Genomic DNA, 25,247 nt, shown 5'->3' on the forward strand with positions numbered 1-25,247 from the left:
GCATGTGGAAGCTTGGAGCCAAAGATGTAGCTGATTATTTTACATCAACAAGGGAATATCAGCCTTCTGTTGTTTTACCCATTCTTGGGATTATTATTTTTTTCTCATTCTTGTTCTCCCTGGCCTAGTTTGGAGATAATGAAAGCATGGTGAAAAATAAACGTACATCAAAAAGATTCAGTTATGTGAGGGTTCGGATTTTGGCTCCTTCCTTCTTTCAAATGAATCAGGAGATTTTTGTACCTTTGAAACAGGGGTGAGGTTTATTGGAGTATTTAACAAATAGCCGGTATCAGCAAAATTGTCCCATTGTTTTTCTCCTGCTGACAACGGCTCAGTCAGGGGTTTCCTTCAACTAGGAACAGGTTTCCTTTAGCAGCATTCCATGGACCCGGCCAGTCTGTTGAGGCGTTCAGATTCATCGCTGGTTCTGTCTCTCCATCCAGTAGGGGTATGGTGTCATCCATCATCCCGGTCTTCGCTCCACCCGGTCTGTCCGCCTGGTATGGGGGTCTCTCAGGGTCTTCCTTGTATCCCCTCTTCCTCATTTCGCTCATCCTCCATTCTATTCTCTCCTCCTCTTTCTACTCTCTCTTTCTCTTTCCTGAGCTTCCTCCTCCACTCTCTGGCTTCAGCTTCTCCCCAGTAAGAGGATCTCGGGGGAACCCCCCTCCTTCGCCTGTGAGTTCCCTCGGCCATTAAACCCCGTATCTTTCTAATTCTTGAATATCTGTCCCCCAATGTTCTGTTTTCTTAGCGGGTGAAGCTGGTAGAGTCTGCACCTCTTTGTCGACAGTGTGGGGAAGGGATGGCACTCCAGCGAGAGGTTTACTACTCTTGCTCCCTGTCTCACACAGAAACCTAGGAAGATAGAAAGCTGCGTTGCATCAGTCAGATCCTTGATCTATTTAACTCAATAGCATCTGGTCTGACTAGCGACAGCTCCCAATTTTTTTTAAAAAATCTTGCTCTACCTGAAGACTGAAATTCAGTAATACGCGAGACATGCAAAGGTGGATTTGCTCACATCCTCCACTGCATACTTGCTTTGAAATTCCACAAAATATGACCAAATCTAATTTCGGTTTGATTTTGTCAAATTTGTTTTTTAGCAAAAAAATACCACAATCTCAGAATTTTAGACTATAATATGTTAATAGGGCACAGTTGCAACATTAACTAAATGTCCAGGTAGGGACAAAAGGCACAAAGAACTTTAACTCAGTGTTACATGCACAAGAGTTGAAAAGTCTGAGCCACCTTAAAGAGAATTAATTTTAAAATTTATAAAACATATAAATGGAGGCCAAACCATTGTATTAAACAGATTATCGAGGAAGTAAAAATTTTGCACTTTAAAACACAAACTTATATCCTTCAAAATACAAGACAACTCTTTAAAGTGACTCTACCTTGGCAGAGGTAGGAACATCTGCATGGGGGCTATTCACATACAAAGCCCATGTTCCACTTCTAATTGTGAGCTTCGGATCCTTCCCCAGACAGCACCAGGGATGGGATTTTCTGGACTGCAGACACCATAGTTCTCCATTTGGGGAGTTCTACTTACCTTGTAGGCACCTTGCAAAAACCTGTGATTGTACATGGAAGAAGGATCTAAATTTTGAGATCTTTGAGGTTTAGCTAGGCCATGCTCCACCTTAGCCTCCTGTCCCCATGCTTGCTGAGTGCTTTCTTTCTGAAAATCAAGCTTGGGCCGAAGCTAAGACTCAAAGCCTTCCAGTAGAGACCTTTCTTCCAGATGCATCACATCCAGGTGTTTATAGGAGTCAGCAAGGTAGGTAGAACTGCCAGAATGGAGAATTATGGTATTCATCATCCAGAAGATCTGAAAATTTCATTCCCGTAAGTATCACCTGAGAGTCCCCATCCATGTACTTGTACCTGCTTAATTTCTGAAATCAGATGAGATTTGCCACATTCCGGGTGGTATGGTGGTCGACAGCTTAGGCTTCTGCCCTCCCTTCCTCTCTGGAAGCACCAAAGGAGACATCCAGACGCCTCTGTTTTTGAACTGCCCTTATGGGCTGTTTTGTCTCAAGACCGGCAAACTGTGATTTGCTCTGATTTATAGTTTATGACAACAAGCCGGAAACAAAAGCTGCTTTCAGACTCTGGCACGTGCTCCTAAAACAATGTAAACACTTTTATTTATTTAAAATACTTTTTGTATTGCATTTTGAAGCAAAGCATCCTGAAGGCAATTGATAGACTAAAGCTTCAAAAACAATTTAAAAAATGCAATTAACTAAAACAGCAGGATGGAGCACTTAAAATAACAATATGATGGTCTAACAAACCACAGGTTTGGGCCTAATGGGAGTTGTGTTACTAAGACTGGACGTTTCTGGCCTCTTCCTCCTCCTGGTCATTAGGGAGATGCTTGTATTGGAACAGGGTTAACCCCTTCTATATTATATTTTCCTCTCATGTGTCTGAGCCACTACTTCTCTCTCCTCCTAGCCTCCACTCTGCTTGGTCTACTCCATAGGTGGGCATCTCCAGTACTGCATGCTGGAATCTCACCCTCCTGTTTGTGCAGCAGCTACTGGGTGTACTGCCATGCATCAAACGTAGGGCAAGAGGTGGCACATTCTCACATTCTTTCTCTTTAAGGCAAGCTATGTGGATAACTCTGTGGTTTAGGTATCTGGCAGTGGTGCCAGAGGTTGGGAGCTTGATTCCCTGCTGTGCATCTAAGGAGACATGCAGCCTGGGTGGCCTTGGGAAAGCTGCACAAATCCCAGGGCGCCCCCCAGAAGAAGGGAAGGGTCAACCACTTCTGAGGATTCTCTACCTGGAAAACTCTGAAAAAGAGACACTGTAAGTCAGAACTGACTTGGCAGCACAGGATTATTTATTCTATTGTGCGGGGAGAGCAAGCTTGGTTTTTAAGCCAATCCACACTTCTAGAAAGTCTCCCAGAAGCATAATTTTGCTTAAAAACCAAGGAGCACCCTCTGTCCTTGCCTTGTTTTAAGATGAGAAGATATGGGATGGTTCTAGCACACTACCGAAATTCTGGAAATATTAGCCAGAACTTGTTCACCCAGCCTACTACATTTTGCCTTTATCTCTCAAGGACTTTTCCTCCCCCTTTCATTAATACCTTGAACAGCTTGGCCAGTGGAAGCCAGGGAGAGCGTGCGGCGTTGTTTCAGCAGCTCAAGAAATGGCCACCCAAGAGATGACTGCCTGCCGTACCCCTCTATGCCACTGGAGCAGTTCAGCCAGTCACTGTAAAACAAAACGTCACTACTGCAACATCTATAACTAGAGAGCTTTTGGGTCTGTGTATTTTAAACAGCTGATTGGCGGTTCACAAAGCGGCTTTCCTATGGCCGATCTTCGCTAAAAAACGACAATTCTTCCCCATTGGAATGCATTAAACAGGTTTCAATGCATTCCAGTTGGGAAATGCTTTTCGCTAGACGATGATTTCGCTAAATAGCGATTTCAGTGCAATGGATTATCATTGTCTAGCGAGGTACCCTTGTATTCTATAAATACTTTCTTTGGGGCAGTCTTGCTTCACAAGCTATCTAAACTAGCCTCCTGGGTTCTTCGGCCAATTGGTTCTTGTTTTTGTTCTTCTTTCCCTATTTATTTTACCTTGAATGATCAGCTGTATGAATCTGTACTTTTTATTTCTTATGATAGGATCAAAATATTTTAACTCTTTGCTGTTTGTGGATTTTATGCTTTCCTAGTCTTTATTTCTCACGGTGCTTCTTCAATAGTAGTACTCAAGCCAATAAATTCGTAGTTTCCACCATTCCTGCCCTTCTGTCTTTGTTGTACAGTTGCCTTTGTTATCTGAGTACTCCGTTTTATTCTGCATTGTTGTACGATTTTAAGACTCATTGTTCGTTCTTTGTTCCTTCCTTTCTCACCACAGGCAATGTTTCTGGAAATCAAAGCACATCTATGAGCGGCACATTTACAAGCGACTCCACAACGACACAACAAGGGAAAGTGTTTTTCAGCTCGCTCGCTCCCAACGCGGTGGTGTACGCAGTCCCAAATTCGAGTCAGGTGATCGGACCAGTGAAACAAGAAGGACTGGAAACCAGCCTGGTCTTCTCACCAGTGATGTCGTTTGGACAGAACACGCAACTTCCCGCAGGCTTGCCTTCAGACAACCTCTCAGCTGGTGGCCTTCAGCCAGGCACTTCCTCTTTAGTCAACGTGACTCTGTCGCACAACTATCCCCTGGGGTCCCCCGCTCTTTTAAGCACAGAAGAACTCAGCTCGGCCGTGTCTGAGAGCGTGCCGGTTTCGGCTGCCAGCACCAGCGGGGCGACCGTCGTTTCTGTCAGCAATGCAAACTATGCCACGCTTCAAAACTGCGCCCTCCTCGCCAGCCACGAGGTGATGTCCATTTCGACGACCCAGCCCGCCCTCGGAGGGACCGGTCTTCCAACGGGCAGTCATGCCGAACCCCACCCGTCACTGCAGGTCCACCCCCATTTCGCGCGAGAGCAGCGTTTAATCTTACAATCGGTCCCCAGCTTAAAAGAGAACTTCTTGTCGGATTCGGAAAGCAAATCAGCCAGCCGTTTGCTCATGCTAGATTCGAAAGCCAAATACGTCATGAGTAATATGGTCGATGCACTTTGTGAAGAGATGGGTGCAGACAAAAAAGAGCTGGCCAAACTGCAGACAGTACAGATGGATGAGGAGATGCAGAACTTGTAGTAACGCTACTACTTAACAACGACAACATAATTGGATTCCCACTTCCGTTGGGAAACCTTCTCCCCCAAAAACCCTGGAAGCACAGAGTGAAGTTTTATTTTTCTTCCCTTGTCTAGTCAAAATATGCATACACGACAAACCAAAAACCACATTTGAAGAGTCCCCTTTAAATGAGGTCTCTGTTCGAAAGAGGAGGTTGCCATGAATTGTTTGCATGAAAACTGACCTTCGTTGAATCTGCTTTTAAGGGCCTGTCGTTTGGCAGGGGGGGAGGGGGGAGAGAAATACAGTCAGATAAGGGATGGTGTGGCTTACTAATACCCACATAGTTTCATTAGACATGCGACACTTCAGTGTATTTTCAGAAAGTATATCCTCTAAAATATTAGCTAGGAATTAGAATTCTCCTTCGCAAGAAAACGGGGAGAGGAAGGAACAGAGCTTGTGGTTCTTCGATGTGGATGCAAGATTATTGGTGCACGTCGGACATTGGAAAGTTTTCAGTTTTCATTAATGCTAAGTGATATGCTGGCTAATACCTCACAAGGTACTACCTTTTTGGTTGTGGCTTAAAAAGCAAGCACATTTGCAAATCATGTTTGTTTTTCCCCTGTGTGTCTATCTGTGTGTGTGTGTCTGTGTGTCCTGAAGAATCCTAACAAGATGAACAGCCTTTGCTGGTCTTGAAAGGCACAACTTTTTCTTCTTACTCTCTTAGGAAAGTTTTCGAAGCCATGCTGCTTCAGGGTTGGGGGGGAGCCCCTTTTGAAGTTATGCCGCCCAGGGTCACGTTGCTCTACCATGCGTATAAATACTGTTTTAATGGCTCTAAAGGAAGCCCCTATTTTTTTATTGTTGAGACGAATTCTGTTCATAGCTCATGGTGTCCCTTGATCATTTTTTGAAGTGTTGAACAGCCTGGCTTTTTTGTCTGCTAGTTTGTACGTTTTCGTCGGCCTGGGTGCTTAATTTATATTTTGTTTCTTCTTCGTGGCCTCTGTGAACGCACACAAATGGGTTAGACTGCGCCTGCGCAGGACCCCTCGGAATCTTCTAGAGCTTAAAAACGTGATTGTTAGGACGTTTCTCCATGGTGCGCATGCTCAGCCTGCCCGTAAACACCTCAGTTCCTTTTTGCCGCTGCTGCGATCAGACTCTTTCATGTCTAGAGCTGTTTTTTATTTTATTTTATTTTATTTAACTTATATGCCGCCCACTCTACCCAAAGGTCTCTGGGTAGCTTAAAACAATTAAATACAATTAAAATACAATAAAAAGATAAAAACAATTAAAATACAATTAAAATAGATACTCTAAAAATTGCCATCAGGACCCACAGTTGATATTATTTCAATTAAAAGCATTTTTCTATTATTCTGGTTTTTGATTCTGGTCTGGTTTATTGAATATTGTTTCTAATCTCTGGAGAATGTTGACTTATGGACTAACTAAGGTATATGGTTATCGGATTTTGGATTGGCTACTGTTTGTTGTTTCTGGGCTATTCTGACCATTGGATTGCTTACCGTTTGTGATTTTGGATTACGGACTTTATTGTGAAAATTTGGCTTCTGATCTTTTCGGGTTTTGATCTTGGACAATCGTTGAAGTTTTCCCGTGAGTCTTCCTTTCCCCCTGTTTCCCCCCCTTTCTTTGTCTCCTGTTCCCTCCTATTTTTATGGCCTCATCAGGTCCCTTTAAGTATTGTACATCGTGTGGCAACAAGATCCCTTTCATGGACAGCCACGACCGCTGCTTATTTTGTTTGTGGGAGAGGCACCAGACTCACTCCTGTTCGGAGTGTAAAAAGTTGACCAAACCTGTCCTTGAGCCCCATTTACAGAGGCTTTGTTCGTATCTGTGGGAAAAATTGCTCACACCTTGACTCCTGCTCCTCCCATTCCTCGTCCTGAGCCCGCTGCTTCATCGGCTCCTGCTACTCCTTCTCCGAGGTCTCCTTCGAAGGCATCTAAACTGAAAAAGTCTTCGGCATTGGCGTCGACCTTGATGTTGAAATCACCATCCGAGAAAGATCCTAAGAAAAAGAAAGATGTTGTCAAAGAAAAGGCTAAACAATCTTTTAAACCTACTCAACCTCGAGAACTTCCTCCAGTACGAGTCTCCCTTCCATCTCCGATACTTGAGGAGTTGTCTCGGGAGTTGCCAGATCCGGACTCCCTTTCTGAAGGGATCGACTTGGCACCACCACCACAGGCTCAAGCTTCGGTATCAATACCGAGCCTGTCTCCCAGTCATGGCCGTTCTGAGGTTGATGTCATCTCTAGCCCGGCCTCGCCCATTCTAGCCCTATGTCAATCAGGCGGGCAACAGTGATACAACTACAGTGGTGCCTCACATTACGACGTTAATTCGTTCCAGCGAAATCGCTGTAGAACAAAAATGTTGTAATGCGAAAATAAAAAGCCCATTGAAATGCATTGAAACCCCTTCAATGCGTTCCAGTGGGCTGGAAACTCACTGTCCAGTGAAGATCCTCCATAGGGCAGCCATTTTCAGTGCCTGTGCAGCGAGGAATCCGTCCCGGAAAACAGAGCCATTTTATTTACCTGGTGGCCATTTTGAAACCGCCGATCAGCTGGAGGAAAATCGTTTTGCGAAGAATCGGTTCCCGAAGCAGAGAACCGATCATCGCAAAGCGAAAAAAACCCATTCAGACCATTGTTTTGTGATCGCAATTGCAATTGCAAAAAGATCATCGCAATGCGGTTTTGTCGTTATGCAGGGCAATCGTAAAGCAAGGCACCACTAGTATTGAACTCAGAGGTGTCCCCATGGCAATCTCCTCCATGTAAATGACTGACAAAACATCAACATGTTTCTCCATCCTGAGAGCTTCCTCCCCCATCTCAGTGTCATACGTTTTCTGAGTATGAGGAGCCACTTTTTGTAGAGGTTGATCAACATGGTGGTTGAGGTTGATACTGTGAGGACGACCTTGATCCTTTCTATGACACTGGTGATTACATCAGGGCCAAGAGAGTGTGTTATGTATATGCCCCTCCTTCTGGATCCTTGCCATTGCCTTCACGTCCTCCACGTCGGCATCAAGCCTATTGGCAACTTGACCCTCCACCATTGAAGCCTGCTGCTAAACACTGTTTGTCTCGGCAGGATGCTGCTCATCAGACATCTCATCCTTTGAAGAGCTCTCGTGCCCTATTGGTACCATCATCTTTGATATTGCACCTGCGAGCCTCTTGCACTCAATCAGCTCGTCAGGGTGCACCTGAAACAGACACATCCCTACCGATTCCCCGAGCTTCAATTTCCATGTCAAGAGGTCGTCCTCGCTCGCCTTCTCCACCTCTTTTCTTTACTAGGGGTTCTTCGGTATCATCGGTCTCTGATCAAGATCCACCTTCGGAAGCTTCCAAAGAGTCTCCTTCAAATTTGCCAACACCAGATTCAGACGTTGCTGACCTTCATCCCCCATCACCATCTAAAGACTTTACATCATATTCACAACTAATTATTCACATGGTGAAATCTTTGGAGCCGGATATCAAGCAACCCCCTCCTCCCTCACAAGACCTTGTTTTTGATTATATAAACCAAGATAAATCCCCCCGTTAAGCTTGGCTTTCATTCCAGCTATGCTAGACCTCATAAAAGAATCATGGAACCAACTGCCTACATCTCTTCAAATCTCTAGATGTATTGAAAATCATTACAGAACACATGGCAGCGATACTACTTTCCTTGTTTGTTTGTTCAGTCGTTTAGTCGTGTCCGACTCTTCGTGACCCCATGGACCAGAGCACGCCAGGCCCTCCTATCTTCCACCGCCTCCCGGAGTTGTGTCAAATTCATGTTGGTTGCTTCGATGACACTGTCCAACCATCTCATCCTCGGTCGTCCCCTTCTCCTCTTGCCTTCACACTTTCCCAACATCAAAGTCTTTTCCAAGGAGTCTTCTCTTCTCATGAGATGGCCAAAGTACTGGAGCCTCAGCTTCAGGATCTGTCCTTCCAATGAGCACTACTTTCCTTACTAAGCACCAAATTCCGTTATAGTGCAATCTAATCAGTCAAGAGCTGGGAATCGTTCTAAGGTCACCCCCACCAACAGGGAAGGTCGGAAGCTGGATGTCTTGGGGTTGTCGTCTCTATTCCCTTGCCTCTTTTGTCATGAGGGTTTCAAATTACCAGGCAGCTATGGCAGCATATCAGAGGCAATTGTGGAACAAAGATTTACCAGTTCTCCAAGCCGCTCTCCAATGCTCTCAATGCTCACCTAGAGGCAATGACACTGGCTAAACAGCAGCATTTAACATCCCATCACATGGCTGATGCAGCATCTAAGGCCATGACTCAGGACGGAGGCAAGATCTGTCAACCCCACCTGAAGTCGCTGCACCTGACGGTATGGAGGATTCTCCCAGTGTAAAAGAAGTGCTGGACAGAGCTAGAAAACCTTCTACAAAATTGCTACACTCTTATAAATGGTCTGTTTTCACCAAATTTACTGCTTGCAGAGGTCTTCTGGCTGTTCCAGTTTCGTTGGATATGCTTCTGATTTTCGTCCGTTAAGCTGTTTGATCAAGGTCTGGCCCACTCAACATTATCAGCTTGTAGGTTAGAAGCTTCCCGCTTATTTTCACACCCGACCTTAAAGAAGTTCCTGAGGGGCTTGCGTAACATTTGCCCGCCTGTCCAGCCTCCACTCCCTCAGTGATCTCTCCAGGTCGTTTTATGGCCTTTGCTCACCTACCTTTTGAGCCCTTAGCTTTTGATCATCTTAAACATCTCTCAATTAAAACGTTCTTTCTTGTGGCTATTACGTCTGCACAGAGAGCAAGTGAGTTGACTGCCCTTCAGACTGATGCCCCTTTTACAGTGGTGCCTTGCTTGACGAGGATAATTCATTACGTTCAAACCGCTGTTAAGTGAAATCCTCGTCAAGTGAAATGAAAAAAGCCCATTGAAATGCATTGAAAACCGGTTCAGTGCATTCCAATGGGCGAAATACCTCAGCGTCCAGCGAAGATCCTCCTTAGGGCATCCATTTTCGGTGCCTGTAAAGCGAGGAATCCGTCCTAAAACACAGCAGGGAGCCATTTTAAACAGTGGGCAGCCATTTTGAAGACTCAATGATCAGCTGTAAAGATCATTGTTAAGTGAAAAATCGGTTCCGAAGCAGGGAAACGATTGTCGTTAAGCGATTTTAGTGATCGCAAAAACTTCATCGTCAAGTGATTTCCTCGTCTAATGAGGTAATTGTCAAGTGAGGCACCACTGTATACAATTTCACCCAGACATGGTTGTCTTATATCCTGATGTGTCTTTTCTCTCTAAGTGATTTCAAGTTTCCACACTAATCAACCACTAATTCTCTGAACGTTGTTTCCTAATCCTTCTTCTGATGTTGAGCGCATGCTCCATTCTTTAGATGTCCGTCGTGCCTTGGCTTTTTACAGTTCTAGAACTAAGGACTTCCGTACTTCTCCTAAACTATTTGTCTGCTTCCATGGCCCGCAGAAAGGTGTTCCGGCCTCTCCACAGACGGTTTCCAGGTGGATTGTTTCTACAAGTGGGGTCTCGACTTACGAACTTAATCCGTATTGGAAGGCAGTTCGTAGGTCGAAAAGTTCGTAGGTCGAATCTGCATTTCCCATAGGAATGCATTGAAAACCATTTAATCCGTATCTGCTCTTTTCCGTCCATAGAAACTAATGGGAAGCTGCTATTCTGCCTTCTATTTTTCTTTTTTTCTTAGGTCAAGAAAAGTTCAGGAAAGGAGGGGGGAGGCAGGGAACAGTTTGCAAAGCACTTTTGTAATCTTTTTTTTCAATGAAGCCAATTTTAAAGCATGTTTTAAAGCATGTTGTGCTGATTTTTTCAGCACTAAGACACACAGGCAGAGTCTGGAACTCACACCTCAGCCTTTTTAGGTGCTGAGCAAGCCTCCAGAAGCCTCTTCAGAGCCAGCCGATCAGCTGTTAGGTGGGGAAAGGAGGGGGCAGGAGCAGAGAAAAGCACAAAATGGCTGCCAGGCTCCCTTCTGGGTGTCGGCTTTTATCTGTTTGCTGCTCTTTTTCCTGCAGTTAGGGGGCTACCAAGGCCTGGTAAGTGACTTTCTTTTATTTATTTTTAAGTTTCTGACCCTTTTTTCCTCTCCAGAAGCCTCTAAGGGGAGGGAGGGGGCACTTTTTTCCTGTTCGTAACTCGAGGGAAGTTTGTATGTCAAGTTGTTTTTTCCCTATCAGGTGGGTTCATAAGTTGAATTGTTCGCAAGTAGGGGGCCGTTCATAAGTCGAGACCCCACTGTATCACCTTGGCCTATGAACTGGCTGGCAAGGTGCCACCAGAGGTGTTGAAGGCGCACTCCACGGGATCTATGGCTACTTTGACTGCTTGGTCACGTGGCATTGAGGTCCTTGACATTTGTCGAGCGGCCACATGGTCTACACCATCGACCTTTGTGACGCACTATCGTTTGGGCATCAGGGCCAAAAAAGGAAGCAAGTTTTGGAAGGGGTGTTCTGACTTCAGTGTTGGTGTGACGCCGTTCCTTCCGGTAAGTGAGCTTGTTCATCATCCATTTATGTGCATTCACAGAGGCCACGAAGAAGAAAGAGAGGTTACCTACCTGTAACCATAGTTCTTCAGGTGGTCCTCTGTGAATCCACACATCCCGCCCATCCTCCCCGTTGTCCGTCACTTTGGTTCTTGAGCTTCGTTGTTATTAGAACCTTGACAGCGGCGGGCATTTCGGAACTGAGGTATTAGTATTACGGGCGGGCGGAGCATGCGCACCACGGGGAAACATCCTAATAATCACGTTTTTAAGCTGTAGAAGATTCTGTGGAGTCCTCCGCAGGTGCAGTCTAACCCATTTGTGTGCATTCACAGAGGACCACTCAAAGAACTATGGTTACAGATAAGTAACCTCTTTATTTTTGAACCTGAAAACTATTTCTGACCATTTTGAAACCTTCCCCTCTCCACCCTGCAGGTAGAGCTTCTTCTTTGTCAGCTGATATTTTAAATATCTATTTTAAAATCCTATTGGGCTGATGCTAGAACGTGAAAAATTACAATTGGGAACATTCGGTACTGACCCATATGGATTTGTTGTGCTTGTAAATAACTTTACAAGATGTATGTATTTATTTTTAATCCCAGGTGCCTTTTTTGTAAGTGGCCTTATATCCTTGCTAAAGCAAGCATAGTAAATACATCAGTTCCAGACTTTGAAGCAAACAACCGCTGCACCTTGTTCTTGCTTGCCTTACTTACATGAGTAGTCCTACTAAAGCTCATGAAGCTGCTCTGATAAATAAGGAAAGTATACTATTTGAGCAAGGTTATACTCAAAATCCTCCCAAGGCAGGCTTCAGCAGTATGTGGACTGAGAACTCCCAGAAGCACAAGCTGGATTTTGAAGGGGCAGAGGAACTAGAGACCAAATTGCTAACATGTGCTGGATTATGGAGAAAGCCAGAGAGTTCCAGAAAAACATCTACTTCTGCTTCATTGACTATGCAAAAGCCTTTGACTGTGTGGACCACAGCAAACTATGGCAAGTCCTTAAAGAAATGGGAGGGCCTCACCACCTTATCTATCTCCTCAGAAATCTATATGTGGGACAGGAAGCAACAGTTTGAACTGGGTATGGAACAACTGATTGGTCCAAAATTGGGAAAGGAGTATGACAAGGCTGTATATTGTCCCCCTGCTTATTTAACTTATATGCAGAATACATCATGCGGAAGGCTGGACTGGAGGAATCCCAAGCCAGAATCAAGATTGCCAGAAGAAATATCAACAACCTCCGATATGCAGATGATGTCACTCTGATGGCAGAAAGTGAGGAGGAATTAAAGAACCTCGTAATGAGGGTGAAAGAGGAGAGCGCAAAAAATGGTCTGAAACTCAACATTAAAAAAAAACTTAGATCATGGCTGCTGACCCCATCGTGTTGTTGTTTAGTCGTGTCCAACTCTTCGTGACCCCATGGACCAGAGCACGCCAGGCCCTCCTATCTTCCACTGCCTCCTGTAGTTGTGTCAAATTTATCTTGGTTGCTTCGCATCACCATCACCTCCTGGCAAATAAAGGGGAAGATACGGAGGCAGTGACGGATTTTACTTTCCTGGGCTCCATGACCACTGCAGATGGTGACAGCAGCCACGAAATTAAAAGACGCCTGCTTCTTGGGAGTAAAGTGATGACAAACCTAGAGGGCATCTTAAAAAGCAGAGACATCACCTTGCCGACAAAGGTCCTCATAGTCAAAGCTGTGGTTCTTCCAGTAGCGATGTATAGAAGTGAGAGTTGGACCGTAAAGAAGGCAAAGGTTGTTGTTGTTTAGTCGTTGGCTTTCTCCATAATCCAGCGAATGTGAGCATTCGCTGGTGCAAAGGTAGCAATGAATAAATCCTTCAGAAATAAGATGTGCTTGGGGGGGTGAAATAGGTGTATTGCAATATCTCCATTTCCCACCTACCCAACTTCTCGTGAGATTACTTGCGATGGTTGAGCACAGAAGGTTAGATTGAGAAAGGTCTTTGGATTTTGCAGTAACAAAGACCTGACGCTGATTGAGGCTAAAGCCAACGTGAGCCTTGAAATTGGCCAAAGAGCCGAAGTTAACTTTTTGGGGTCCCAAAAATGTTCCGGGTTGTACAGCTCAGGGCCATGCTGGCTGGGACGTTGTTGGACCTATCCTAAAAAGCACAAGATCTGGGGAAACCATGTTACTCCAGTATATGTAATCTCAGTCTCTGGTTCAGCCCAATATGTCTTTGGATCTAAGAATCTGGACCAGAGAATGGTGATTCCCCGAAATCTCTTGAGAAAGAGCGATTGCATAGCAGCGCTTGCTGGCGTAGGCTCAAAATGGCAATCTGAACATGTATTTAATATTTCTGTTGGTAGTTTAGATTCTGTGGCATGGTAGTCTGCATTCAACAGCAGCGGCAGTACACACAAATTTAATCTTTAATAACCCTGCCGTTGACCACAAATCATTGTCTATTTCAACAAAACAAAAAAAGACCCATCAAAAGACATTTCTACTTGTGATGCTTACATTTGCTTTTCTTTCAAATCCTCTTGTGTTTCTCTTCTAGTGAGCTGCATCGGGTATGGTAGAAGTCACAAGATTGCTCTCATGGCATTCTTTGGAGGCATGTTGCATCAGAAAAACATCTAGCTACAGTTCCGTAATTTTTCCTCCTAAGTTAGGTGGAGCAAAGAGAGCAGCCTTCTAGATAGATCAGACTAGAATTCCCATCATCCCCTGCCAGCCCTGCCAGGCAATGAGAGTTGTAGTCCAGCATATCTTGAGTTTGTGGGAGGCAGAAAATGGCAGTTACACGTTAGCAAAAATAAAAGGGGAAGGGGAAGATAGAGAGAAAAGGGCAAAATCATGGCACTTTAAAGACTAACTGATTTTGTTCAGTGTGAGCTTTGGTGGATCAGAATCCACTTCTTCAGACACAAATATGTGTCCTGTGTGTCTATCCACATGCTGGTGAGAGTCACCTCCAGTTGGTAGTACAGAGGATAGACAAAGTGGCAATGGTTCGTTATCACAGAAGTGGGACAATCAAGTAGCTAATTAGTAAGTCCAAGCCAAGGTGCTAAGCTGTATGCAGGGTAGACTTGATTGTCACAAAAACAAAGAATTGTTTCTGAGACAGAGTGTAGAGTTTGTCAAGGGATATAGCTATTATTTATACTCACAAGAAGCTGTCGAGACTCAATCTGTGGATGATTTGGATCCAGTCTGAGGACATGCAATAAAAATTTTTTAAAAATTCTCTCCCTACATAGGGATTCCTCTGTATCTGAAAAGGGAAGATCTTGACTATGGACAAGCAATCTCTGGCTGATTTGGATTTTGGGGCTTCCCATTTTAGGAACCCTTGTCTTCTGTCACTTAAATATCTGCAGACACGTTGGCAGAGTTTGGCACCTCCTATGCATTTCTGATGTGGTTCTCTCTAAACCTCTGGCCTTCAGTCCAAATCTTTCCTCCTTCAAGACAAACAGAGCATCGTCTTAGCATTCTTCCGTGAGCAACCTCGTTTCTGAGCTATTTTGGTAGCCAGCTTGGGCCGATCACTTAACTTGTCTTCTTCGTAGCCTGCCCGGCAAGTATGACTTTGCTTCCGGGTTCCCTCACTTGTATTGTATTCTCTCATTTCTGTTTCAAATGTGCCAATTATTGGGGGTTTATTCTTTCAAATCAAAGAGAAGCATGGCTGCCACAGTGATGATAGACCCATCGTTTCTCAAAGGGAAGAACTACCACGAGGCCAGTATTTTTATGTATATGCAGAGGCTATCTTGGCAAAAATCAATGGCATTAAGGAAACATAATGTTTGATGTGCTGAAGAAAATGGATCTTCTGATGAAATTGGGTTATTTTTTTTGTTTTTTTGGCCATGTATATTTCAACTGACTGTTGCTTAGTTTCTCATAGACCATTTTACAATGTTTTGCAGCCCTATAGATTTTTCAGGGGGAGAAATTACCCCTGTCCCTTGCAGCAAGCACATGAAATGGTTAAATGACCATGTTTTTACAACCACCCTTTAAACAGTATAATATATGCATCTGAATAATCTCAACAGTCCATGCATGCATTTTGTCCACATATACAGTATGTGCTCCAATCTTTCCCATAGCCAGTGAAATATGTGCACCTACTGTCAACAAATCCGATGGAATGCATTGATGTGGCATCATTAATGATTGCAGAGAATTACCTGTCTTTTCCACAAGAGTTGAAGACAAGATGTGTTCAATAGAGACAATAGCTTTGTCTTCTAGAAAGCTAATGATACTGTATCTGTATTATCCAATGATTCTTAAGCACATGCCCACTTAATGGGAGCCATCGTCAAGTTATTTGTGTATGGCGTTTCCCACAATACTTAAAAACCAATAAGCAGAATAACGAGAATTGCTGTCATTTGAACAGAGCTAACGGTCAATGGCTTTCTCCTTCGTTTACCAGCAGAAGTGTGCCAGAGGCATATATTTGGTGGAAGGAAAACTTGCATTGGTCTTTCCTACGTTAGGCTTTGCTTTGGGCAGGTTCCCGTATGGGATGGGAGAGATCTGTAGGATCTGTATTAATTGCATGTTCTGTTGCAAGTTTTGCATGGCAAGCAACTCCCTTGCTTGTGTTTTCAGACAGGAAACGATGAGTTCCAGGAAAAGTTGGATCATGCAGTTCTGAGGGACATGTATAGGTAGGGCCAGTCCTGAGTTGCATTTCAGGAGCCATCCAGAGTCCCTGGAAAAGAGTTCCTTAAAGGACTAAAGCAGTAATTTTACAATGGATCTGGCCCCTGTTTGCAGGGTGGGGAATCAGGAACAGAGTATGATGAGCTTGAAAGTGAAAGAAAACTTTGCAGCTGCATTGCTGACAGCTGGGATGTGTTCGTAAATGCAAAAGAACAATGACTAGACAATCATGTTGTTTCCAGATTCTCTTCCTTTTCTACCTCTACATCTGGTCCACATTCTCTCTTGTCTGTGATTTATTCATAGGTGGAAATGTGTTGCCTTCCTTAGCGTGTTTTTTAAAATTTATTTTGCAAATGCATACTTCCCCTCTCCCCCACAGCCTGTGCTTTGCTTACATGCATTCAGGCTTGTTTTTGCACATATTTGAAATGTGTACTGTCAAATATGCGTATTTTGTCGAGCACCATCTCAGCCATCCAGTTATGTGCAGATTATGGAAAGCATATTGCGTCTAATTCACATCCAGTCTAGGTGATGTAGATTGTGGGAAACCTAAATAATAAGTCTGCTGAGGCCGATTTCTTGCACTTCCCCAACAACGCCAGTCCTTTAGGAGGCTAAACATGCAACTGGAATAGTTGCGAGATAGCTAAAACCATCAAGATTCCCAGTATAATATCTAGAGACGGAGATGGGTCTCACCCGGTTCCACTGATAATCTCTAACTGGAATAAATAAATCCACTGCAGACAGTTGGTTCAGAATGTTTACAGCATTATGATCTAAAATTAGAAAAATAATTTTTTCTCTTTTCCTTGTGTCGTAATTAAATGTGATCTCTTGGTTTCTGTAATTACATAGGAATAATGCCACATTAATGCATCAGTTTGCTTTGTGTTTAAAATACCAGAGTATTTTAAAGATTTGCCTTGTTTCATTAGTAACGTGGGAAAAGTGCTTTTCAGTTGGAAAATCCATATGCATGGTTAAATCTTTAAGCAATATAGGATGTACTCTCAAGGACACTGAATAATAATAAATGTGTGCCATCGGTTTCAATTTATGGTGACCCTATTCTAGATATAGAATATTCCAAAGTGGCTTACCATTTACTTCTGGAATTTGCTCTAGGACTGTGCAGCTTGCCCAAGGCTTCACAGGCTGGCTTTTCTCCCAGGAGGCCCAGTGGGAATCGAACTCCCCACCTTAGGAGCTCAACTCACTGAACTATCCATCCAGTTCAAATACACTGCACTTTGGCCAAGCTTATAGCTTGTCAGCGTATCAGTTTTCTGTAGAATTCCAAGCTAAGTCAACTTTTCCCACTGTTCATATTTCTGTCTGGATTTCTGCAATAATTTGGTTTAGAACAAACTGTTATTTTCCCAAAAAGGAATGTCGAAGCAATTAAAGATTGTACTGTAACCCCAAGCCATGGGCTGTTAGAAACAGGGAGGAGCTGAAAATCATGAAAAATTATACTGCAAATGTTTGGATTATAGCTTGCCTTAGGTGTATACAGTACTCCAAAACATTCTGAAATGCAAGCTGGGAATTGTAGCCCAACACATCTAGGGGATGTGGTAAGAGAGGCTGCTGTAAAATTGAAGGTGGTTTGAATGCAACTTGATTTGAAATGAACATTTCTTGTGTTACGGACAATGGAGTTCAAGACCTAGATTTCTGAGCTTACAAAATGTATCAGTTGAAAACCATGTGGTTTGAGCTGATGGTAGTAGATTTGACTATGCTACCTTAATTTATATTCAAGCCACGACCTTTGTATGTACTGTATGAGAGTCTGTACAACACAGGTCTCTGAAATGAGCTAAATGGGACTCTGCCTGCTTACACAGAAGTTTGCTGGCGGCAGCCCATCTGAGCTTTTGCTTTGTAACCACAAAATTGCTTCTGTGTCTGGAGAAGGATTGGAAGAAAACTGAGTAAGATAAGAAGCTCTTGTTTCTGAAGGATTCATGGAGAATATTACAAATCTATGCACATAAACTACAAAGACTTAGATTTTCCCTATAAACCCTTATAAAGCCCCATTCATTTTAAGGAAGCTTTAAATCCTCCGAACTTAACTCACCATATGCATAGTGTGTGATTAATGGCATGACTATCTTTTTAGTATGAGTAGAACATGATCCTTTTGGTTTTACTGTTTTCTCATTACCTAAATATATTGTGGCTGTTGGAAAAGGCTTCATAATGTTGCTGTTTGTGTACAGATTTTATAATTTATTTTCTACGTTGTGCTTTTGGCTTAGCAACAAAACACAAGAGAAATGCCATCCAAAAATAATTTTGAACTCTTTTTTTTAGCAAGGGGTCATGCTGTTTGGGAAATTCTGGAATCTGTAGTTCAAAAACACCGATCTGCGCAGTTTACAGCATTATTGTATCTCCTGGTAGCCCGTGTTCGATTAAGGCTAGGATCTCTCTGGGTGGGGTTCTTGGGAAGGTAAGGCAGTTGACATGTGGAAGCTTGTTAAGTCCTTCCCGTGATCAAATGCAACAAAGATTCTCATGCATCCATGTCTCTTTTTACCGGGTATCCTTAAGGACCCATCATGCAAAAAAAAAAATTGAAGAAAAAATGTAACTTTACATTTTTCAATCTTAAAAAGGAAAAAAAAAAGCATGCAAATGTCTTAGTCCTTGGCATTGATGCTTGGAAAATCATTTCCTTCCACCCAAGTCATCGGCCCACAACAAAAGCTTCTTTCTGTAAATGAGTAGGGTTTTGATTGTGCCTTAAGACGAAGGAGGGCATCTACTCTACATGGAATGTAGGTGTCTTAAGAGGCAAGGAGCGTTGTTTGCTGCACTGTTTAGGAATGACGCCGCCGTGTGTGTCACAAGAGAGATTGCTGGGCGTAACTCCCCAACCAAAGAAATTGGAAAATATGTATGTATGTTGTATGTAATTGAGGTTTGTGCCTGGAAAATTAAGAGGGTTTTTGTTTGTTCGTACTCTGAAATGTGAACTTATTTTTCTAAACACTATATACTGAATAAACTTTATATTTATACGTAGCCGGTGTTTTGCCCAATTGCTTATTATGAGAAAGTAAGAAGAAAAGTCATTCATTTGGGAATAACTGTGAACAATTTGGATATACTGTATATAGTGCATATGAGCGATGCTACAGTGTGTAGGATTCTCAGTGTGGTGCAGTGGGTAGAGGGATTTGCTAGCACTCTGGAGACCATGGTTTGAATCCCCTCTCAGTGAAACTCGTAAAAATAATTCCTTAAATATTTGAAGTACCTTGAAAACCCTATTAGGGTTGCTATAAGCCAGATCTGACAAAAAGATAGAGGGATTAATTAACAATTAATTGTTAATTAATTGTTAACAATCATATCACCCCTTAGGGTGTTTTGATTGTTTGATTAACAATCAAATTGTTTGATTAACAATCAAAACACCCTAAGGGGTGATATGATTGTTATTGTATAGTCATTTAGTCATGTCCGACTCTTCGTGGCCCCATGGACGAGATCCCGCCAGGCCCTCCTGTCTTCCACTGCCTCCCGGAGTTGGGTCAAGTTCATGTTGGTCACTTCAGTGACACTGTCCAACCATCTCATCCTCTGTCGTTCCCTTCTCCTCTTGCCTTCAGACTTTCCCAACATCAAGGTCTTTTCCAGGGAGTTTTCTCATGCGATGGCCAAAGGATTGGAGCCTCAGCTTCAGCATCTGCCCTGCCAGTGAGCACTGGAAATATCACCACCTTGGCTCAATGACCCAGTTTCCCTGCTCTGGTTTGGGGGCCCTTTGGGTGGTCTTCGTGGCCCATAAAGGGTTCTGAATGTAGAAAATTGGTTCTTCGGCCCACCCAGGTCATCCATCCCTATTAGGGTGAGAATTTTTTTTTGTATGACGAGAGATTAAGGAGATTTATGGAAGAAGTGGTGGTCAAACTTTCTTGTCCATTTGTGAAGCACAAAATCTTAACGGGTTGGAGATCATTTTGTTTTTCCCCACAAAAGTCTAATAGGTGGGCTTCAAGTTTCCAGTGGAGAAGAAAGAAAAGGGAAAAAAGCCAAGATCCTCTTGGGAACAACTGCACTCAGGATCATGCCAAAGCCCCCCCCCCCCAGCATGCTGCCCTTCGTGCTGTCAGCCACAGTGTGCCAGATTTGGAAGCAGGGGTTGGGGGGTCAGCATGCCCAATGGTCTTTCACCTTTTGCATTTCAACTGCAGGCTTCTGGCAAAGATCTTGCAGCAGCAGAATTGAAGCCCCTCCATGCCTATAATGGAGCTTAGAGTGTTTATTTTTTAAAAAAAATCACTTTATTCTTCATTTTTCTCCAAAAAATTAACAAATCAAGTGTTACATATTACAAGTAGCCTATTTTTGAAATTTACTTTTTCGTTTTTCAAATCATTGCTTCTTAAATGACTGAGATACTAGAAAGTCTTACAGGCCATCCCAAATGACCACCAAAAGCAGTAAAACACCAACGCTGCAATGATTTTACAAGTTATTGAATGGTCCGCTTGTTACCCTCAAAGTAATAATCCGTTACAATGCTGGTTAATTGGGATCAATGCTGTTCTTTGTAACATATTACTACATTTATTTTTATAAATTAAAAACAAAGGCCAGATTTCCTCCAGAATTAGGAACCAAGGCAGCTTACAATACACTTTAAAAAAAATTAAATTAAAACATAGGAAGTTACTATTAAAAATGGCTACGAGCATTAAAAGAAGCAAAATACACAACCATTCAGGAGTTAACATCAGTGCAAAGAATTTAAGGCAGAAACTGAAAAATACAACAGTGGTTAACAAGGAAGGGAAGGAAGCTTTCTTTAAAGTAACAGAAATGGAGTTCTCTTCTATGAATTTCCTAGTTAAGTGAGGGCAGTGCAAAGCAATAACTAGCAATCTTGGGGCCGAAGCTTTCACTGTCCTGTCGGTTGAGCTTGGCTAACATGAGATTGGAATATATGGGGGTGGGAGTGGAAGGATGGGAGGGGATGCCTGGAGCTGAATGTGTCGTGATCATATCAATTGTGCATTGCGTCTGCCTATTTTGCTTCTGCCCTCAGAGGAGTGGCTGGATATGGTAGGTGGATGCACAACATTCCAGCAGCAAATACCAATGGGTACATTTGTCCCCTTTTCAGCTTTATCATTTGTAACCCCTATGAAATATCGGGGTGGGACTAAGAAAGCAGAGCGGTGAGTAAGAGGTTTTGAATCAGAAAGAACGGCATGGCTGAAGAGGTCAGAGGTGATGTTGCCACTTAGACTGCTTAAAGCCCTTGCCAACAAGGTATACTGTACAGTACTTCCTATATGTTTCTGTTGCTCATGTTGCCTGCTATATAACTGTGAATAAGAAGAGACTCACCTTGCAAAATTTTGTTCGCAGGTTTCATCAAGAGATATCTAAGTAAAAACAAACCAACCCACCCACCACTTTAAAATGTTACAGTGGTGCCTTGCTTAACGAGGATAATCCGTTCCAGTGAAATCACTGTAGAGCAAAATCCTCGTTAAGCGAAATAAAAAATCCCATTGAAACGCATTGAAAACCCGTTCAATCCATTCCAATGGTCTGAATAACTCACCGTCCAGCGAAGATCCTCCATAGGGGAGGCCATTTTTGGTGCCTGTAAAGCGAGGAGTCCGCCCAAAAACACAGCAGGGAGCCATTTTACACAGCGGGCGGCCATTTTGAAGCTGCCAATCAGCTGTTTTAAAAACATCGTCTAGCGAAAAATCGGTTCCCGAAGCAGGGAAGTGAATTTTGCCTATTAAAACATTGTTTTGCGATCACAAAAGCGATTGCAAAGCAGTCATCGTATAGCGGTTTTGTCGTTTAACGAGGTAATTGTTAAGCGAGGCACCACTATACACATCTTCTAAATTCTACTGCTCCGAGTCAAAGGTCCAGTCACTTTGCCCTAGTTCCAGCTCCGGGGCAACGGATGATTAGTAGAAAGTAGCTCAGGTTTTCCCCCCTTCTCATACCTAGCTAACAAATGCATGGCTGTTGTCTTATTTCTCAGTGTCACATCTCCTCCCAAACCAAACACCTCTAAGAACCTAGAAACAACTTCTGGTTTAATGTTCAGAGCACTACAGGAAGAACCAAGCAAAAACCGTTAAATCAATAGAAAGCATTTAGGCACAACCGCAATAGCAAGCCAGCATTTGTTCCTCTTCCTTTAGTGACTATAAATAATCTATAATTTTTTTTTTTGCAAAGGAGTAAACTCCATTTAACTGCAGCTTATAAGAAAATGAAAGCAAGACATTCGCTCTATAAGGGGCACTTAGCTCCGAGCCACTGGTGGGGGGTGGGGGGGAAATCTCCTGCAAGTACATAAAAGTGAATCACAAAGGCATGAGTTCTAAACCACAAAGTTTGACCTATATCGAGCTTTCTAAAAGCATTCAAGGCCTTCCTTCGAACGAGCGAGAAGCAAAATCAGATCAGCATCAGAAATTAAGTATGTTTCAGGCTCCGTCTAGGAAGGCGTAGTCCTACATTGGAAGTTCCAGGAAAAACCGATCTGTGGTTATTAACAGCATCTTGACACCCTCAGCCTCTTGATTCCCCGAGAACTAGAAAATTCTGTGCTATCTTTTAAGAATAAGTTTTAGAGAGGAGGGCCATGAAAAACAAAGTCCCCCCTTTTTTTGTAATAGAAGTTTTCAGAAGAATAGTAATAAGTTATATGATGTGAAGTCCCCCCCGACTTATGGCAATCTGATGAATGAGTGAACCCCCCCCCCCCCAAATATCCTCTCCTTAACAGCTCTGTTCAGCTTTTGAAAAGCACACAGCTGTGGTTTCCTTTATGGAATCAATCCCACTCACATTTTTCTTCTTCCTCTTTTCCTGCTGCCATCAAGTAATAATAAATGAGCAGGACATTTTTGTCAATTTCTACCCACCCACCCTCAGCAATTGCACATATATTGTTTTGGTTCACTCATGTCATTTTCTTGATATCCTACCTAGTGGATGTGAATTTCACATAAGTTCTGTGCATTCCACTTGATGTTGCAGGGTCTACAATTAGGGAATAGACAAGTTACCCTTTTGGAATACAACTTCCAGTTATAGGAACTATAGCTCCCCCGCTCCAAAAGTAGCATTTCTAAGTTCTGGCTATGGATTATCAGGTTTTACACCAGAAAAATCATATGTCTCCTTTGACAATTTATCAGCTATGAATGAAGGCATCATCTAATGCAGAGTGTGGCAACGGGTGGCGTAAAAACTCCAGCTATGCAATGGAGAAAAAATCCAGACAGGGATCTACAGAGCAGATTATTAACATTACAAGTCTCCCTCAAATATACCACCCCGTGTTGTTAGCTAGTTTACTTCAACTAGCAATACAATCTCAATAGATTCAGTCAGAGATTCTGCTGTTGAGAAAAAAAATAATGTGTATATTTTACTCACAAATCTTGATGCATATCAGAATGACAAACAAAATGTATTTACCCTCTTACATAGTATGAGATCTTAACTGGTTAACTTTACTATTTGATTGACCTGTTACCTAAACATTTCAGTCAGATGCCACCCAGTAACTCCAGGTAGTGTATCAACAGAGTCTTCGTTATAGCTATACAAAGCCCTACTGGTTTCTACCAAGCTGGCCCCATGGTAGATTTCTGGAGCATCATTCCCATATACAGTAATGTGTTGGCTTTATTATTGTACATCAGGATCAGACCAAGATATTTTGCTGCCAGAGCAAATGGCACCCTTTTACTACCCAGGTCAAGCTGCATACAGTACTGTACAGTATAACCTAAATCCAGCCAAAGTTATTTTGGCACCAGAAGGAGAATATTCATCCCATTCCCACGGCTTAATTTTTAAAATATAATTGTAACTATGCAGCTGACCAATTTTCACCTATTTGTGACACCCAGCTTCTGCTATCTGGCTCTGCCTAATAATAGGACTGGGCTAGTGCAGCCGTCTATCAAAATTGCTATTGCTCTGCTCTTGTGAGATGTTTCTTTTCAGTGTAATTTCCGCAATGTCACAAACTGTGGCATCCGACCTTTTAACCACATCTATAATCATGGAAATGTACCCAGGACAAAGTGTACTATGGCTTCAGAGCTATCTTTTAGCACAGAGCATTAGCTCCGTCCTGTGATTGGAAGGCAACATTCAGCTTTCTGATTGGCCAAGTATAAATACCAGATACTTTCCCCTTCCCCTTTGCTGTTATGTGCCATAATATTTATTCTGATTTATAGCAACCTTATCAGTTAATTGCCTCCAAATGGTACAAATCATTAGCAGCCATTTTCATCTCTTGGAAAATACTGTAATGGCTGTGGCTTCCTTTACTGAGTCAATTCATCTCATATAGGTTCTTCCTCTTTTCTGACATTACTGTTTTCCTACTACAGTATTACTTTCTTTTACTGGGAGTCTTGTCTTCTTGTCATACGTCTAAAACAGGATAGCCTCGGTTTAGTTGTTCTAATCTCTAGTGAGAATCCAGGCTTTATTTGATGTAGGACCCCCTTTTTGTTTTACTTTCTGGTAGTCCATGGTATCTGCAAAGGTCTTCTTCTGCGCCATATTTCAGATAAATTGAAATACTTCCTGTTGGCTTAATTCAGTGTTCAACTCTCACATCAGTACTTTGTAATCAGGAAGACAAGAAGTGTGGAAAATCTTAGTTTTGGTCTCCAGTGACATGTCCTTACACTTAAAAATCTTTTCTGGTTCTTTCCTAGCTGACAATTTCAGTTTCATGTCAATATTCAACTTATACTTCTGTAGCCATTGGCTAGAATCCTACTGGTGTTTATGTAAGGTTTGTGTGATGTTCTGCAGCTAATTGCAACTAACTGACAAACTACTCAAGCACATCTTTGGTGTGCAGTTGGGCATAGGACTAGACATGAGACTGAGATATTCTAGCGCCTCATCAATCAACCACAGTTAGCTGAAACCAGTTGTGCAAATCTTACAAGAGTATAGATAGGATTCTGATTAGTATTGTTGTTTTAATGTTCAACTGCATTCCTGCTTCTGTACTTTCTTTTTTAATCTTCACTAGTACTTATTTTAAGTCATTGCTCTTTTCTCTCTGTAATATAGTGTCATATCTGCATATCTTAAATTAAAGCACCTTTAATCAGCGTTTAGATAATGCTTTTGCCTTTTTTATCGTACATCACTTTGAGTGTAGGCAGAAAAACAATAAATATCCTCAATAAATAAATAAGTAAATATTAATGGGCAGAACAGTATTTTCCATTTCTCCCATTCTGGTTCCAGTAGTA

At 42.6% G+C, this 25,247-nt stretch overlaps 1 protein-coding gene across 1 annotated transcript in view; it reads left to right on the forward strand.

Annotated features, from left to right (window-relative positions):
- SIX4 (SIX homeobox 4) overlaps positions 1–18,987 on the forward strand; it is a 43,032-nt gene extending 24,045 nt beyond the window's left edge. The window contains exon 3 of the mRNA XM_020813195.3: positions 3,920–18,987. Within this exon, the coding sequence (XP_020668854.3) occupies positions 3,920–4,719 (800 nt within the window). The 3' untranslated portion in view covers positions 4,720–18,987. The remainder of the gene's footprint in view (positions 1–3,919) is intronic.
- Positions 18,988–25,247: the final 6,260 nt, after the last annotated feature.

This window comes from Pogona vitticeps, chromosome 1 (assembly GCF_051106095.1).
Source record: "Pogona vitticeps strain Pit_001003342236 chromosome 1, PviZW2.1, whole genome shotgun sequence".
NCBI lineage: Eukaryota > Metazoa > Chordata > Lepidosauria > Squamata > Agamidae > Pogona > Pogona vitticeps.